The 16079-nt window shown below is 40.5% G+C and overlaps 1 protein-coding gene across 1 annotated transcript in view; it reads left to right on the top strand.

Moving 5' to 3' along the window:
- TBC1D10A (TBC1 domain family member 10A) overlaps positions 1 to 2841 on the top strand; it is a 162204-nt gene extending 159363 nt beyond the window's left edge. The window contains exon 9 of the mRNA XM_053702201.1: positions 1383 to 2841. Coding sequence (XP_053558176.1) covers positions 1383 to 1889 — 507 coding nt within the window. The 3' untranslated portion in view covers positions 1890 to 2841. The remainder of the gene's footprint in view (positions 1 to 1382) is intronic.
- Positions 2842 to 16079: the final 13238 nt, after the last annotated feature.

Raw genomic sequence — 16079 nt, 5'->3', positions numbered from 1 at the left:
GTTGCTCCCCCGTGGAGCTTAAACTTGGTTCTTAAAGTTCTTCAGGGAGTTCCGTTTGAACCCCTTCATTCCATTGATATTAAACTTTTATCTTGGAAAGTTCTGTTTTTGATGGCTATTTCCTCGGCTCGAAGAGTCTCTGAGTTATCTGCCTTACATTGTGATTCTCCTTATCTGATTTTTCATTCAGACAAGGTAGTTCTGCGTACCAATCCTGGGTTTTTACCTAAGGTGGTTTCTAACAGGAATATCAATCAAGAGATTGTTGTTCCATCATTGTGTCCTAATCCTTCTTCAAAGAAGGAACGTCTTTTGCATAATCTGGACGTAGTCCGTCGTGCCTTGAAGTTTTACTTACAGGCTACTAAAGATTTTCGTCAAACATCTGCCCTGTTTGTCGTTTACTCTGGACAGAGGAGAGGTCAAAAAGCTTCGGCAACCTCTCTCTCCTTTTGGCTTCGGAGTATAATACGCATAGCCTATGAGACTGCTGGACAGCAGCCCCCTGAAAGGATTACAGCTCATTCTACTAGAGCTGTGGCTTCCACCTGGGCCTTTAAAAATGAGGCCTCTGTTGAACAAATTTGCAAGGCTGCGACTTGGTCTTCGCTTCACACCTTTTCAAAATTTTACAAATTTGACACTTTTGCTTCTTCGGAGGCTGTTTTTGGGAGAAAGGTTCTACAGGCAGTGGTTCCTTCCGTTTAAGTTCCTGCCTTGTCCCTCCCATCATCCGTGTACTTTAGCTTTGGTATTGGTATCCCACAAGTAATGGATGATCCGTGGACTGGATACACTTAACAAGAGAAAACATAATTTATGCTTACCTGATAAATTTTTTTCTCTTGTAGTGTATCCAGTCCACGGCCCGCCCTGTCCTTTTAAGGCAGGTCTAAATTTTAATTAAACTACAGTCACCACTGCGCCCTATGGTTCCTCCTTTCTCGTCTTGTTTCGGTCGAATGACTGGATATGGCAGTGAGGGGAGGAGCTATATAGCAGCTCTGCTGTGGGTGATCCTCTTGCAACTTCCTGTTGGGAAGGAGACTATCCCACAAGTAATGGATGATCCGTGGACTGGATACACTACAAGAGAAATAAATTTATCAGGTAAGCATAAATTATGTTTTTAAGTTATATCCAATCTAATATACAGAATTTCCTTATGCATACAAATTCTTACTGCTTGTTTTTGTGGTACACATCAATATATCATTTATTTAATATCTTGTGTTAGCGACAATTAATTTTATTTTATATTATTCAACAAACTGCTCTTAATAAGTGTCTCCTAAATAGATTATTTCTTGAGGCAAGTTTTACCTAGAAATAATCTTTATAAATTAATTATCCTCTGTCCCCCCCCCCCCCCCTTATTTCAGATTGTAGAATTGGCGATTACAGAGCGGGACGTGGAACGAGAGCACCTGATCCAGCTGAAAAAATGGAAAGAAGAGTACGGGGAGCTGCAGTGCAAGTCTCCCCCACGTTTGCATGGTGCAAAAGCCATTTCTGACACTGAACCACAAAGTCGTAAGTTACTGGCGCACTCTCCCTCCATCATCCTCCCTACTGACACTGCTCTAGTGAAAAAGACCAAGGAACAGAAGCAAGCAGAGAAAGAACAGGAAAAGCTACGTGCAAAGGAGTTTAGAGAGAAAGAAAAGGAGGCTAAAGAGAGAAAAAAGCTAGAAAAGAAAAAGAGCAAGACCAAAGCGGACCAACTGAATGGAACTTTGAAAGAGGAAAGTGGCAAGGAATTGCCCAGAGATCACCGGCAGGAACCGGTTCAGTCTCTTATGTCCAAAGAATCCCAGAAAGACTTACTCAAAGTACATCAATCAAATGAAAGTTTATGCTCCAAAGAGAGTGAAGATACCTATTTATAACTACATTCCCATTACCACTGTCAGCATTCAGAGCCCTTCTGTCCTCCATAAGAGCTACCCCTGAGCACAGATAACCCCTGTAAGTGCTATTGGAAAGTATGCTGAATTAAATAAGTGAAGTGAGGAATTAGAAGGCCTGAGAGTTTGCATAAAATAACACTGCACTGTTCCTCTCTTTGGTTATCTTTGCTGGAAGACCTGAAATTTTGTACGATACAGAAATAAGACAATAAAGAGACCCAGAGATGCCAGAAAGTAGTTTACAGTTCATACTCTCCAACGCTAAGTTACATCTACTGACTTTCTTTAATCCTGAAAAAAAACCTCTACTGGGCTTAATCTATTTGACAAGTCAGTATTGTGCAGAGAATAGTGTACGAGTAGCAGATACTAGGCAAGGAGGCTACAATGCTTAGATCTGAGAAATGTTATCTGTTCGAGTCTGCAAGGGATGCTTTGTATGATGACTTTTGTCACTGTAAGACGTGCTGGGCACACCCCCCAAGCATCCTCTATCATTCCAGATGTTCTGCTGCTGAGAGCAGAACGTCTATTACTATGCACAAAGATCTTATTGTTTCCTTGTTACAGGGGACCAAGAAGGGAAGCTAAAACACAGACTCTCTTCCTCAATCTCATAGACGTTCTTTGTATAAAAAAAAACGATTAAAAGAGAATAAGTCTGTATTAATATAAGGGCACAAAGGAGCATTTGGTTTCTTCTTTTACATGGTCGTATTAGATCTTATTCAAAAAGAGAACCTCTGCTGCTTGCTAAAGGCAATGACTTAAAATGGCCAACACACTCTATTCCTTCTCACACTACAGAAAAACGGTGTACAGTATGTTTATCCTAAACACAGCCAAGCAGGAATATTTATTTATCTACGGTATTAGCTCTTGCAAAAAAATAAATAGAATAAAGATGCTTGCCAATATTTAGAGTAAAGAAGCTGGCCTTCTGTTGTTTATTTGTATATAAGATTTGTTTCTTCTTTTTAAGGTCTGCAGTTGGTATTCATGCACTACATAGAACATGTATAAACAAAAAGAAACCACACAAAGGATGCAAATAGTTTACATATTTTAGAATATATACAATGCATATAGTAACAGTGAGCAATGCATTATAAATGTTTGTGATCTCCTTCAGTATCGTTGTTAAAATATAAAGGGTCATTACCACAATACATATTTGTGAATATGTGAATTTCAAAATAGTTGAACTTTTGTTATATGTTTATTTTGTATAAGTTTTTTTTACCTTTTTGATGTAGAATGGCAATTTCTTTGCTGTAAATACAAGTAGAAAAAAGTGTAAGTTTCGCTCATATTCAGTGTGTAAGCAGGAGATGATTCTAGACCACATGGTTAATAGTAGACTATTTAGTGGAGATAGACAAATGTTAGACAAACTGCTCATTTCACTCTATTTTCGGGTTTTGAAGTTTTTTGTTGTGTTTTTTAGCTTTTATAGAATTTTAGATGGTTTCCCCTTCTCTCACTACGTTTTGTACCTGCTCTAAAATAAAAGAATATCCAAAACTTTATGAAAAGACTTGAATGTCTTGCCATATAGCCCCACTACACCCACAGAAGACAAGTGTTCTGAGAGCACATGCATGCACAAAGGTGATTAGTATAGAGTGCTTCTCTCCACAATCACCTATATTAACTAGAACATGAATATGCCCAATATAAGAGTTGACTTTGCAGTGATTCATGCATTAATCATGGTGAACATTTCTACCATGTATGTCTTCCTCATTATATGTTTTCCCCCCTTACAACTAGCAGGGAGGATTATTTTGTGCAGTAATAACTTAAAGGGACAGTCTACTTGAAAATGTTCATTGATTAAAAAGATACATAATCCTTTTTATTTCCCATTCCCCAGTTTTTCATAGCCAACAGTTATATTTACAGGTAGCCCTCAGTTTACGCCGGGGTTAGGTTCCAGAAGGAATGGTTGTAAATCGAATCCATTGTAAATTGAAACCCAGTTTATAATATATGTCAATGGGAAGTGAGGGAGATAGGTTCCAGGCCCTTCTCAAAATTGTCAGTAACATCTAATACATTATTTTTAAAGCTTTGAAATGAAGACTTTAAATGCTAAACAGCATTATAAACCTAATAAAATAATCAACACAGAATATATAATTAAACTAAGTTAAATGAACAAAAACATTTGCTAAACAGCATTATAAACCTAACAAAATAATCACACAACACAGACTTCACTTGCATTTTTCTGCAGTTATTTCTATGCATTTCAATCTGGACTGATTTATAGACCGGAAGATCTTGTTCCTTTGAAATCTGCTCGATAGCTCAGGTCTGATTAATTTCAGCTTGATTGGCTATGCTGCAACACAAGCTGACAGCTCCATCTACTGGCTATTTTAATAAATGCACTGCTTCTCAATGCTTTTCAATAGTAGTCACATGACTGGAAAAAAAGGTTGTTATTCTGAAACGGTGTAAATTGAACCGTTGTAAAACGAGGGCCACCTGTATACACTTTTTACCTCTGTGATTACCTTTTATCTAAGCCTCTGCAGACTGCCACCTTATCTCAGTTCTTTTGACAGACTTGCATTTCTTTCATGTAATTGGCAAGAGTCCATGAGCTAGTCACATATGGGATATACAATTCTACCAGGAGGGGCAAAGTTTCCCAAACTTCAAAATGCCTATAAACACACCCCTCACCACACCCACAATTCACTTTTACAAACTTTGCCTCCTATGGATGTGGTGAAGTAAGTTTGTGCTTGTTTTCTATGATTTCTTGATAAGCTCTTCTAAGCATTTTGAAGCCCAATTCCTCTCAGAGTACAGTGTTTGTCAGAGGGATGTGAAGGGAGTATAGCCTACTGATGTTATGGTTTTCCTCGCGGGAAATCTTTTCAAAGGTTCTCTGTTATTGGTTGTAGGGGTTCATCTCCTACCTCCCTTTTCAGATCGACGATATACCATTACCTCTGCTGATACTTTTTCAGTACTGGGTTGGCTATCTGCTATATGTGGATGGGTGTCTTTCGGTAAGTATGTTTTTCTTATTTAAGACACTCTCAGCTATGGGTTGGCGCTTTATGTATTAATATAAAGTTTTAAATATATGTATTTTACTTATATTTGCCATGAGTCGGTTCTATGTATATTTCCTTTTGCAAACTGTCAGTTTCAGTTTGGGAAGCATGTTTAGGAAGTTATTTGTCTTACCTGGGGTATAGTCCTTTTTTTCAAATTGACAGTTTTTTTCTTTCATGGGCAAAATTAGGCTCGCAAGGGCGCAACATGCTTTTATTTATTGCGTCATTCTTGGCACGAGAATTTCTCTTGTTAAGTGTATCCAATCCACGGATCATCCATTACTTGTGGGATATTCTCCTTCCCAACAGGAAGTTGCAAGAGGATCACCCACAGCAGAGCTGCTATATAGCTCCTCCCCTCACTGCCATATCCAGTCATTCTCTTTCAACTCTCAACAAAGATGGAGGTAGTGAGAGGAGAGTGGTGTATTATAGTTAGTTTTTCAACTTCAATCAAAAGTTTGTTATTTTTAAATGGTACCGGAGTGTACTATTTTATCTCAGGCAGCATTAGAAGAAGAATCTGCCTGCGGTTTCTATGATCTTAGCAGAAGTAACTAAGATCCACTGCCGTTCTCACATATTCTGAGGAGTGAGGTAACTTCAGAGGGGGAATGGCGTGCAGGTTATCCTGCAATAAGGTATGTGCAGTTAACATATTTCTAGGGATGGAATTTGCTAGAAAAATGCTGCTGATACTGGATTAATGTAAGTTAAGCCTAAATACAGTGATTTAATAGCGACTGGTATCGGGCTTATTACCAGCGATACATACTCTTATAAAAGTGCAATATAAAACGTTTGCTGGCATGTTTAATCGTTTTTATATATGCTTGGTGATAAAACTTATTGGGTCCTAGTTTTTTTCCACATGGCTGGCTTGATTTTTGCCTAGAAACAGTTTCCTGGGGCTTTCCACTGTTGTAATATGAGTGGGAGGGGCCTATTTTAGCGTTTTTCTGCACTGCTAAAATTAGACACACTCAGCTTCCCTCTGCATGATACAGGACATCTCTGAAGGGCTCAAAAGGCTTCAAAAGTCGTGTTTGAGGAGGGTAACAACCACAGTAGACCTGTGGCAGTTGTTGTGACTAGTTTTAAAAACGTTTTTTTTTCATTTATTATTCCGTTTTTGGTATTAAGGGGTTAATCATCCATTTGCAAGTGGGTGCAATGCTCTGCTAACTTGTTACATACACTGTAAAAAATTTTACAGCCCCTTGCATGCATTGCGCCTGTCACTGCTGCGGCGGCATTCTGGTTTGAGGCCCTGGAAGAGGCCATCCATACAGCTCCATTGACTGAAATCATTGACAAGCTTAGAACACTTAAGCTAGCTAACTCATTTGTTTCTGATGCCATTGTTCATTTGACTAAACTAACGGCTAAGAATTCCGGATTCGCCATCCAGGCGCGTAGGGTGCTATGGCTTAAATCCTGGTCAGCTGACGTGACTTCAAAGTCTAAATTACTCAACATTCCTTTCAAGGGGCAGACCTTATTCGGGCCTGGTTTGAAAGAAATTATTGCTGACATTACTGGAGGTAAGGGTCATACCCTTCCTCAGGACAGGGCCGAATCAAGGGCCAAACAGTCTAATTTTCGTGCCTTTTGAAATTTCAAGGCAGGTTCAGCATCAACTTCCTCTGCTTCAAAACAAGAGGGAACTTTTGCTCAATCCAAGCAGGCCTGGAAATCTAACCAGTTCTGGAACAAGGGCAAGCAGGCCAGAAAGCCTGCTGCTGCCTCCAAGACAGCATGAAGGAACGGCCCCCTATCCGGCAACGGATCTAGTAGGGGGCAGACTTTTTCTCTTCGCCCAGGCGTGGGCAAGAGATGTTCAGGATCCCTGGGCGTTGGAGATCATATCTCAGGGATATCTTCTGGACTTCAAAGCTTCTCCTCCACAGGGGAGATTTCACCTTTCAAGATTATCTGCAAACCAGATAAAGAAAGAGGCATTCCTACGCTGCGTGCAAGACCTCCTAGTAATGGGAGTGATCCATCCAGTTCCGCGGACGGAACAAGGACAGGGTTTTTATTCAAATCTGTTTGTGGTTCCCAAAAAAGAGGGAACCTTCAGACCAATTTTGGATCTAAAGATCTTAAACAAATTCCTCAGAGTTCCATCATTCAAGATGGAAACTATTCGAACCATCTTACCCATGATCCAAGAGGGTCAGTACATGACCACAGTGGACTTAAAGGATGCCTACCTTCACATTCCGATTCACAAGAATCATCATCGGTTCCTGAGAATTTTTTCAAAGGTTCTAGGCTCTCTTCTGGCGGTTCTAAGACCGCGAGGCATAGCGGTGGCTCCTTATCTAGACGACATCCTGATACAGGCGTCAAGCTTTCAAATTGCCAAGTCTCATACAGAGATAGTTCTGGTATTTCTGAGGTCGCATGGGTGGAAAGTGAACGAAGAAAAGAGTTCTCTATCTCCTCTCACAATGGTTTCCTTCCTAGGGACTCTTATAGATTCTGTAGAAATGAAAATTTACCTGACGGAGTCCAGGTTATCAAAACTTCTAAATGCTTGCCGTGTTCTTCACTCCACTCCGCGCCCTGCGGTGGCTCAGTGCATGGAGGTAATCGGCTTAATGGTAGCGGCAATGGACATAGTGCCATTTGCGCGCCTGCATCTCAGACCGCTGCAATTATGCATGCTCAGTCAGTGGAATGGGGATTACACAGATTTGTCCCCTCTACTAAATCTGGATCAGGAAACCAGAGATTCTCTTCTCTGGTGGTTATCTCGGGTCCACCTGTCCAAGGGTATGACCTTTCGCAGACCAGATTGGACGATTGTAACAACAGATGCCAGCCTTCTAGGTTGGGGTGCAGTCTGGAACTCCCTGAAGGCTCAGGGATCGTGGACTCCGGAGGAGAAACTCCTTCCAATAAATATTCTGGAGTTAAGAGCAATTTTCAATGCTCTTCTAGCTTGGCCTCAGTTAGCAACCCTGAGGTTCATCAGATTACAGTCGGACAACATCACTACTGTGGCTTACATCAACCATCAAGGGGGAACCAGGAGTTCCCTAGCGATATTAGAAGTCTCCAAGATAATTCGCTGGGCAGAGTCTCACTCTTGCCACCTATCAGCAATCCATATCCCAGGTGTAGAGAACTGGGAGGCGGATTTTCTAAGTCGTCAGACTTTTCATCCGGGGGAGTGGGAACTCCATCCGGAGGTGTTTGCTCAATTGGTTCATCGTTGGGGCAAACCAGAACTGGATCTCATGGCGTCTCGCCAGAACACCAAGCTTCCTTGTTACGGATCCAGGTCCAGGGACCCAGAAGCGACGCTGATAGATGCTCTAGCAGCTCCTTGGTTCTTCAACCTGGCTTATATGTTTCCACCGTTTCCTCTGCTCCCTCGACTAATTGCCAAAATCAGACAGGAGAGGGCATCGGTGATTCTGATAGCGCCTGCGTGGCCACGCAGGACCTGGTATGCAGAACTAGTGGACATGTTATCCTTTCCACCATGGACTCTACCTCCAAGACAAGACCTTCTCATACAAGGTCCTTTCAATCATCCGAATCTAATTTCTCTGAGACTGACTGCATGGAGATTGAACGCTTGATTCTATCAAAGCGTGGCTTCTCCGAGTCAGTCATTGATACCTTAATACAGGCACGAAAGCCTGTCACCAGGAAAATCTATCACAAGATATGGCGTAAATATCTTCATTGGTGTGAATCCAAGAATTACTCATGGAGTAGGGTTAGGATTCCTAGGATATTGTCCTTCCTCCAAGAGGGTTTGGACAAAGGATTATCAGCTAGTTCTTTAAAGGGACAGATTTCTGCTCTGTCTATTCTTTTACACAAGCGTCTGGCAGAAGTTCCAGACGTTCAGGCATTTTGTCAGGCTTTAGTTAGAATTAAGCCTGTGTTTAAACCTGTTGCTCCTCCATGGAGCTTAAACTTGGTTCTTAAAGTTCTCCAAGGGGTTCCGTTTGAACCCCTTCATTCTATTGATATCAAACTTCTATCATGGAAAGTTCTTTTTCTGATGGCTATTTCCTCGGCTCGAAGAGTCTCTGAGTTATCTGCCTTACATTGTTATTCTCCTTATCTGATCTTTCATTCAGATAAAGTAGTTCTGCGTACAAAACCTGGGTTTTTACCCAAGGTGGTTTCTAACAAGAATATCAATCAAGAGATTGTTGTTCCATCATTATGTCCTAATCCTTCTTCAAAGAAGGAATGTCTTTTGCATAATCTAGACGTAGTCCGTGCCTTGAAGTTTTACTTACAAGCTACTAAAGATTTTCGTCAAACATCTAACCTGTTTGTTGTTTACTCTGGACAGAGGAGAGGTCAAAAGGCCTCGGCAACCTCTTTCTTTTTGGCTTCGGAGTATAATCTGTTTAGCCTGTGAGACTGCTGGACAGCAGCCCCCTGAAAGGATTACAGCTCATTCCACTAGAGCTGTGGCTTCCACCTGGGCCTTTAAAAATGAGGCTTCTGTTGAACAGATTTGCAAGGCTGCGACTTGGTCTTCGCTTCATACCTTTTCCAAATTTTACAAATTTGATACTTTTGCTTCTTCGGAGGCTGTTTTTGGGAGAAAGGTTCTACAGGCAGTGGTTCCTTCCGTTTAAGTTCCTGCCTTGTCCCTCCCATCATCTGTGTACTTTAGCTTTGGTATTGGTATCCCACAAGTAATGGATGATCCGTGGACTGGATACACTTAACAAGAGAAAACATAATTTATGCTTACCTGATAAATGTATTTCTCTTGTAGTGTATCCAGTCCACGGCCCGCCCTGTCCTTTTTAAGGCAGGTCTGAATTTTAATTAAACTACAGTCACCACTGCACCCTATGGTTTCTCCTTTCTCGGCTTGTTTCGGTCGAATGACTGGATATGGCAGTGAGGGGAGGAGCTATATAGCAGCTCTGCTGTGGGTGATCCTCTTGCAACTTCCTGTTGGGAAGGAGAATATCCCACAAGTAATGGATGATCCGTGGACTGGATACACTACAAGAGAAATAAATTTATCAGGTAAGCATAAATTATGTTTTTTTGGCGCGAAGGTACGTCTTTGATGACACACGTTGGTAATTTCCATCATCTTAGTTGATGCCAGGTTTTCCTTGCACAAGGTTGCGTCTGTTATGACGCGAGTTGCGTCATTTCCGGATGTTGTTGGTGCCAAAACATTTTTTCAACTTCCTTTTGAGTAAGCAGCCAAAAAAAAATTTAGTTTATTTTTCACCCCACTTCCTTATATGCCTCTTGCTCTCTATATGCTCAGAGGGCTATGCTGTTTCCATTTTTTCCCATTCCTGAAACTGCCATATAAGGAAATTGTGAATTTTGCTTTAATGTTTTTTCTTTTACATTTTGCATAGATTCCTCAATCTGATCCTGTCTCAGAAGCAACTGTTGGAACCATGCTGCCGATCACAGTTCTACCAAAGCTAAGTATATCTGTTGTAAGTTAGCTGAGATTATATCTCCAGCTGTAGTATGTAACAGTTGCCATGATAAGCTTTTGCACGCAGAAAATGTTTCCATCAGTACTAGTACAGTTTCTGTTGTTCCTTTAACATCTAATGTACATGATATCCCTGTTGATATGAAAAATTATATTGCTGAGGCAATACAGAAGGCTTTGTCGGCTATTCTGCCTTCTAATAAACGTAAAAGGTCTTTTAAAACTTCTCATAAATTTGATGAAATTTCTAATGACTGACAACATACTGAAATATCCTACTCTGATGAGGATCTCTCTGATTCAGAAGATCGTACCTCAGACATTGACACTAACATTGAGGAGTCTAGTCCTTTTGATATCAAAACTAGTAAATGTTTAAATTCTGTTTATAAACCTCCTGTGGTTACTTCTGAGTTTTTTCCAGTTTTTGATGCTATTTCTGATGTGATTGCTAGGGAATGGATTAAGCCTGGTACTTCTTTCATTCCTTCTTCTAGGTTTAAAAAGTTGTACCCTTTGCCAGCGGCTAGAATAGAATTTGGGGAAAAAGTCCCCATAGTTGATGGGGCTATTTCTACTCTTGCCAAACGTACTACTATTCCTATGGAAGACAGTTCTTCTTTTAAAGATCCTTTAGATAGGAATCTTGAATCTTATCTAAGGAAAGCTTATTTATTTTCTGGCTATCTTCTCAGGCCTTCCATTGCTATGGCTGATGTTGTGGCGGCATCAACCTTTTGGTTGGATAGCTTAGCACAACAGGAAACAGATCCTGATTTGTTTAGCATTGTTCGTTTGCTTCAACATGCTAATCATTTTATCTGTGATGCTATTTTTGATATCATCCAAATTGATGTTAAATCTATGTCTTTAGCTATTTTAGCTAGAAGAGCTTTATGGCTCAAATCTTGGAATGTTGACATGGGCCCATATTTATCAAGCTCCGTATGGAGCTTGAAGGGCCGTGTTTCTGGCGAGTCTTCAGACTCGCCAGAAACACAAGTTATGAAGCAGCGGTCTAAAGACCACTGCTCCATAACCCTGTCCACTTGCTCTGAGCAGGCGGACAGGAATCGCCGGAAATCAACCCGATCGAGTACGATCGGGTTGATTGACAGCTCCCTGCTGGCGGCGGCGTTGCACCAGCAGCTCTTGTGAGCTGCTGGTGCAATGTTAAATGCGGAGAGCGTATTGCTCTACGCATTTAGCGAGGTCTTGCGGACCTGATCCGCACTGTCGGATCAGGTCCGCAAGACCTTTAATAAATAGGGGCCATGGTATCTAATTCTAGATTACTATCTCTTTATTTCCAAGGTAACAATTTATTTGGTTCTCAGTTGGATTCAATTATTTCAACTATCACTGGAGGGTAGGGAGTTTTTTGCCTCAGGATGAAAGATCTAAGGGTAAATCTAAAACTTCTAATAGTTTTTTGTTCTTTTCGACAGAACAAGGAACAGAAAACTAATCCTTCCCCTAAAGACTCTGGTTCCAATTGGAAACCTTCTTCAAGTTGGAATAAATCCAAGCCTTTTAAAAAACCAAAGCCAGCCCCCAAGTCTGCATGAAGTTGCGGCCCTCGATCCAGTTCAGCTGGTGGGGGGCAGATTGAATCCATTGATTTTGAACAGAATCTGCCCAAATGTCTTGGAATAATTTCAGAGTATTGTCTCTCAAGGGTATCGAATAGGATTCAGAGTAAGACCTCCTGTGAGAAGATTCTTTCTTTCATGTAATTAGCAAGAGTCCATGAGCTAGTGACGTATGGGATATACATTCCTACCAGGAGGGGCAAAGTTTCCCAAACCTCAAAATGCCTATAAATACACCCCTCACCACACCCACAATTCAGTTTTACAAACTTTGCCTCCTATGGAGGTGGTGAAGTAAGTTTGTGCTAGATTCTACGTTGATATGCGCTCCGCAGCAAGTTGGAGCCCGGTTTTCCTCTCAGCGTGCAGTGAATGTCAGAGGGATGTGAGGAGAGTATTGCCTATTTGAATGCAGTGATCTCCTTCTACGGGGTCTATTTCATAGGTTCTCTGTTATCGGTCGTAGAGATTCATCTCTTACCTCCCTTTTCAGATCGACGATATACTCTTATTTATATACCATTACCTCTGCTGATTTTCGTTTCAGTACTGGTTTGGCTTTCAACAAACATGTAGATGAGTGTCCTGGGGTAAGTAAATATTATTTTCTGTGACACTCTAAGCTATGGTTGGGCACTTTATTTATAAAGTTCTAATTATATGTATTCAAACATTTATTTACCTTGACTCAGGATGTTCAACATTCCTTATTTTCAGACAGTCAGTTTCATATTTGGGATAATGCGTTTGAATCAATCATTTTTTCTTACCTTAAAAATTTGACTTTTTTTCCCTGTGGGCTGTTAGGCTCGCGGGGGCTGAAAATGCTTCATTTTATTGCGTCATTCTTGGCGCGGACTTTTTTGGCGCAAAAAATCTTTTCTGTTTCCCGCGTCATACGTGTCGCCGGAAGTTGCGTCATTTTTTGACGTCCTTTTGCGCCAAAAATGTCGGCGTTCCGGATGTGGCGTCATTTTTGGCGCCAAAAAGCATTTAGGCGCCAAACAATGTGGGCGTATTATTTGGCGCCAAAAAATATGGGCGTCGCTTTTGTCTCCACATTATTTCAGTCTCATTTTTTTGGTTACTAGAAGCTTGTTTATTGGCATTTTTTCCCATTCCTGAAACTGTCATTTAAGGAATTTGATCAATTTTGCTTTATATGTTGTTTTTTCTCTTACATATTGCAAGATGTCTCACGTTGCATCTGAGTCAGAAGATACTTCAGGAAAATCGCTGTCTAGTGCTGGAACTACCAAAGCTAAGTGTATCTGCTGTAAACTTTTGGTAGCTATTCCTCCGGCTGTTGTTTGTATTAATTGTCATGACAAACTTGTTAAAGCAGATAATATTTCCTTTAGTAATGTACCATTGCCTGTTGCAGTTCCCTCAACATCTAAGGTGCAGAATGTTCCTGATAACATAAGAGATTTTGTTTCTGAATCCATTAAGAAGGCTATGTCTGTTATTTCTCCTTCTAGTAAACATAAAAAATCTTTTAAAACTTCTCTCTCTACAGATGAATTTTTAAATGAACATCATCATTCTGATTCTGATGACTCTTCTGGTTCAGAGGATTCTGTCTCAGAGATTGATGCTGATAAATCTTCATATTTATTTAAAATGGAATTTATTCGTTCTTTACTTAAAGAAGTACTAATTGCTTTAGAAATAGAGGATTCTGGTCCTCTTGATACTAATTCTAAACGTTTAGATAAGGTGTTTAAATCTCCTGTGGTTATTCCAGAAGTTTTTCCTGTTCCTAATGCTATTTCTGAAGTAATTTCCAGAGAATGGGATAAATTGGGTAATTCATTTACTCCTTCTAAACGTTTTAAGCAATTATATCCTGTGCCGTCTGACAGATTAGAATTTTGGGACAAAATCCCTAAAGTTGATGGGGCTATTTCTACCCTTGCTAAACGTACTACTATTCCTACGTCAGATGGTACTTCGTTTAAAGATCCTTTAGATAGGAAAATTGAATCCTTTCTAAGAAAAGCTTATCTGTGTTCAGGTAATCTTCTTAGACCTGCTATATCTTTGGCTGATGTTGCTGCAGCTTCAACTTTTTGGTTGGAGACTTTAGCACAACAAGTAACAGATCATGATTCTCATAATATTATTATTCTTCAGCATGCTAATAATTTTATCTGTGATGCCATTTTTGATATTATCAGAGTTGATGTCAGGTTTATGTCTCTAGCTATTTTAGCTAGAAGAGCTTTATGGCTTAAAACTTGGAATGCTGATATGGCTTCTAAATCAACTCTACTTTCCATTTCTTTCCAGGGTAACAAATTATTTGGTTCTCAGTTGGATTCCATTATCTCAACTGTTAATGGTGGGAAAGGAACTTTTTTACCACAGGATAAAAAATCTAAGGGTAAAAACAGGGCTAATAATCGTTTTCGTTCCTTTCGTTTCAACAAAGAACAAAAGCCTGATCCTTCATCCTCAGGAGCAGTTTCAGTTTGGAAACCATCTCCAGTCTGGAATAAATCCAAGCCTTCTAGAAAGGCAAAGCCTGCTTCTAAGTCCACATGAAGGTGCGGCCCTCATTCCAGCTCAGCTGGTAGGGGGCAGGTTACGTTTTTTCAAAGAAATTTGGATCAATTCTGTTCACAATCTTTGGATTCAGAACATTGTTTCAGAAGGGTACAGAATTGGTTTCAACATGAGACCTCCTGCAAAGAGATTTTTTCTTTCCCGTGTCCCAGTAAATCCAGTGAAAGCTCAAGCATTTCTGAATTGTGTTTCAGATCTAGAGTTGGCTGGAGTAATTATGCCAGTTCCAGTTCTGGAACAGGGGATGGGGTTTTATTCAAATCTCTTCATTGTACCAAAGAAGGAGAATTCCTTCAGACCAGTTCTGGATCTAAAAATATTGAATCGTTATGTAAGGATACCAACGTTCAAAATGGTAACTGTAAGGACTATCTTGCCTTTTGTTCAGCAAGGGCATTATATGTCCACAATAGATTTACAGGATGCTTATCTGCATATTCCGATTCATCCAGATCATTATCAGTTCCTGAGATTCTCTTTTCTGGACAAGCATTACCAGTTTGTGGCTCTGCCGTTTGGCCTAGCTACAGCTCCAAGAATTTTTACAAAGGTTCTCGGTGCCCTTCTGTCTGTAATCAGAGAACAGGGTATTGTGGTATTTCCTTATTTGGACGATATCTTGGTACTTGCTCAATCTTTACATTTAGCAGAATCTCATACGAATCGACTTGTGTTGTTTCTTCAAGATCATGGTTGGAGGATCAATTTACCAAAAAGTTCATTGATTCCTCAGACAAGGGTAACTTTTCTGGGTTTCCAGATAGATTCAGTGTCCATGACTCTGTCTTTAACAGACAAGAGACGTCTAAAATTGATTTCAGCTTGTCGAAACCTTCAGTCACAATCATTCCCTTCGGTAGCCTTATGCATGGAAATTCTAGGTCTTATGACTGCTGCATCGGACGCGATCCCCTTTGCTCGTTTTCACATGCGACCTCTTCAGCTCTGTATGCTGAATCAATGGTGCAGGGATTACACAAAGATATCTCAATTAATATCTTTAAAACCGATTGTACGACACTCTCTAACATTGTGGACAGATCACCATCGTTTAATTCAGGGGGCTTCTTTTGTGTTTCCGACCTGGACTGTAATTTCAACAGATGCAAGTCTCACAGGTTGGGGAGCTGTGTGGGGATCTCTGACGGCACAAGGAGTTTGGGAATCTCAGGAGGTGAGATTACCGATCAATATTTTGGAACTCCGTGCAATTTTCAGAGCTCTTCAGTCTTGGCATCTTCTGAAGAGAGAATCGTTCATTTGTTTTCAGACAGACAATGTCACAACTGTGGCATACATCAATCATCAAGGAGGGACTCACAGTCCTCTGGCTATGAAAGAAGTATCTCGAATTCTGGTTTGGGCGGAATCCAGCTCCTGTCTAATCTCTGCGGTTCATATCCCAGGTATAGACAATTGGGAAGCGGATTATCTCAGTCGCCAAACGTTGCATCCGGGCGAATGGTCTCTTCAC

The sequence above is a fragment of the Bombina bombina genome, chromosome 2 (genome assembly GCF_027579735.1).
Source record: "Bombina bombina isolate aBomBom1 chromosome 2, aBomBom1.pri, whole genome shotgun sequence".
NCBI lineage: Eukaryota > Metazoa > Chordata > Amphibia > Anura > Bombinatoridae > Bombina > Bombina bombina.
The sequence above is the reverse complement of the archived record's forward strand: the minus strand, read 5'-3'. Positions and strand labels throughout refer to the sequence as shown.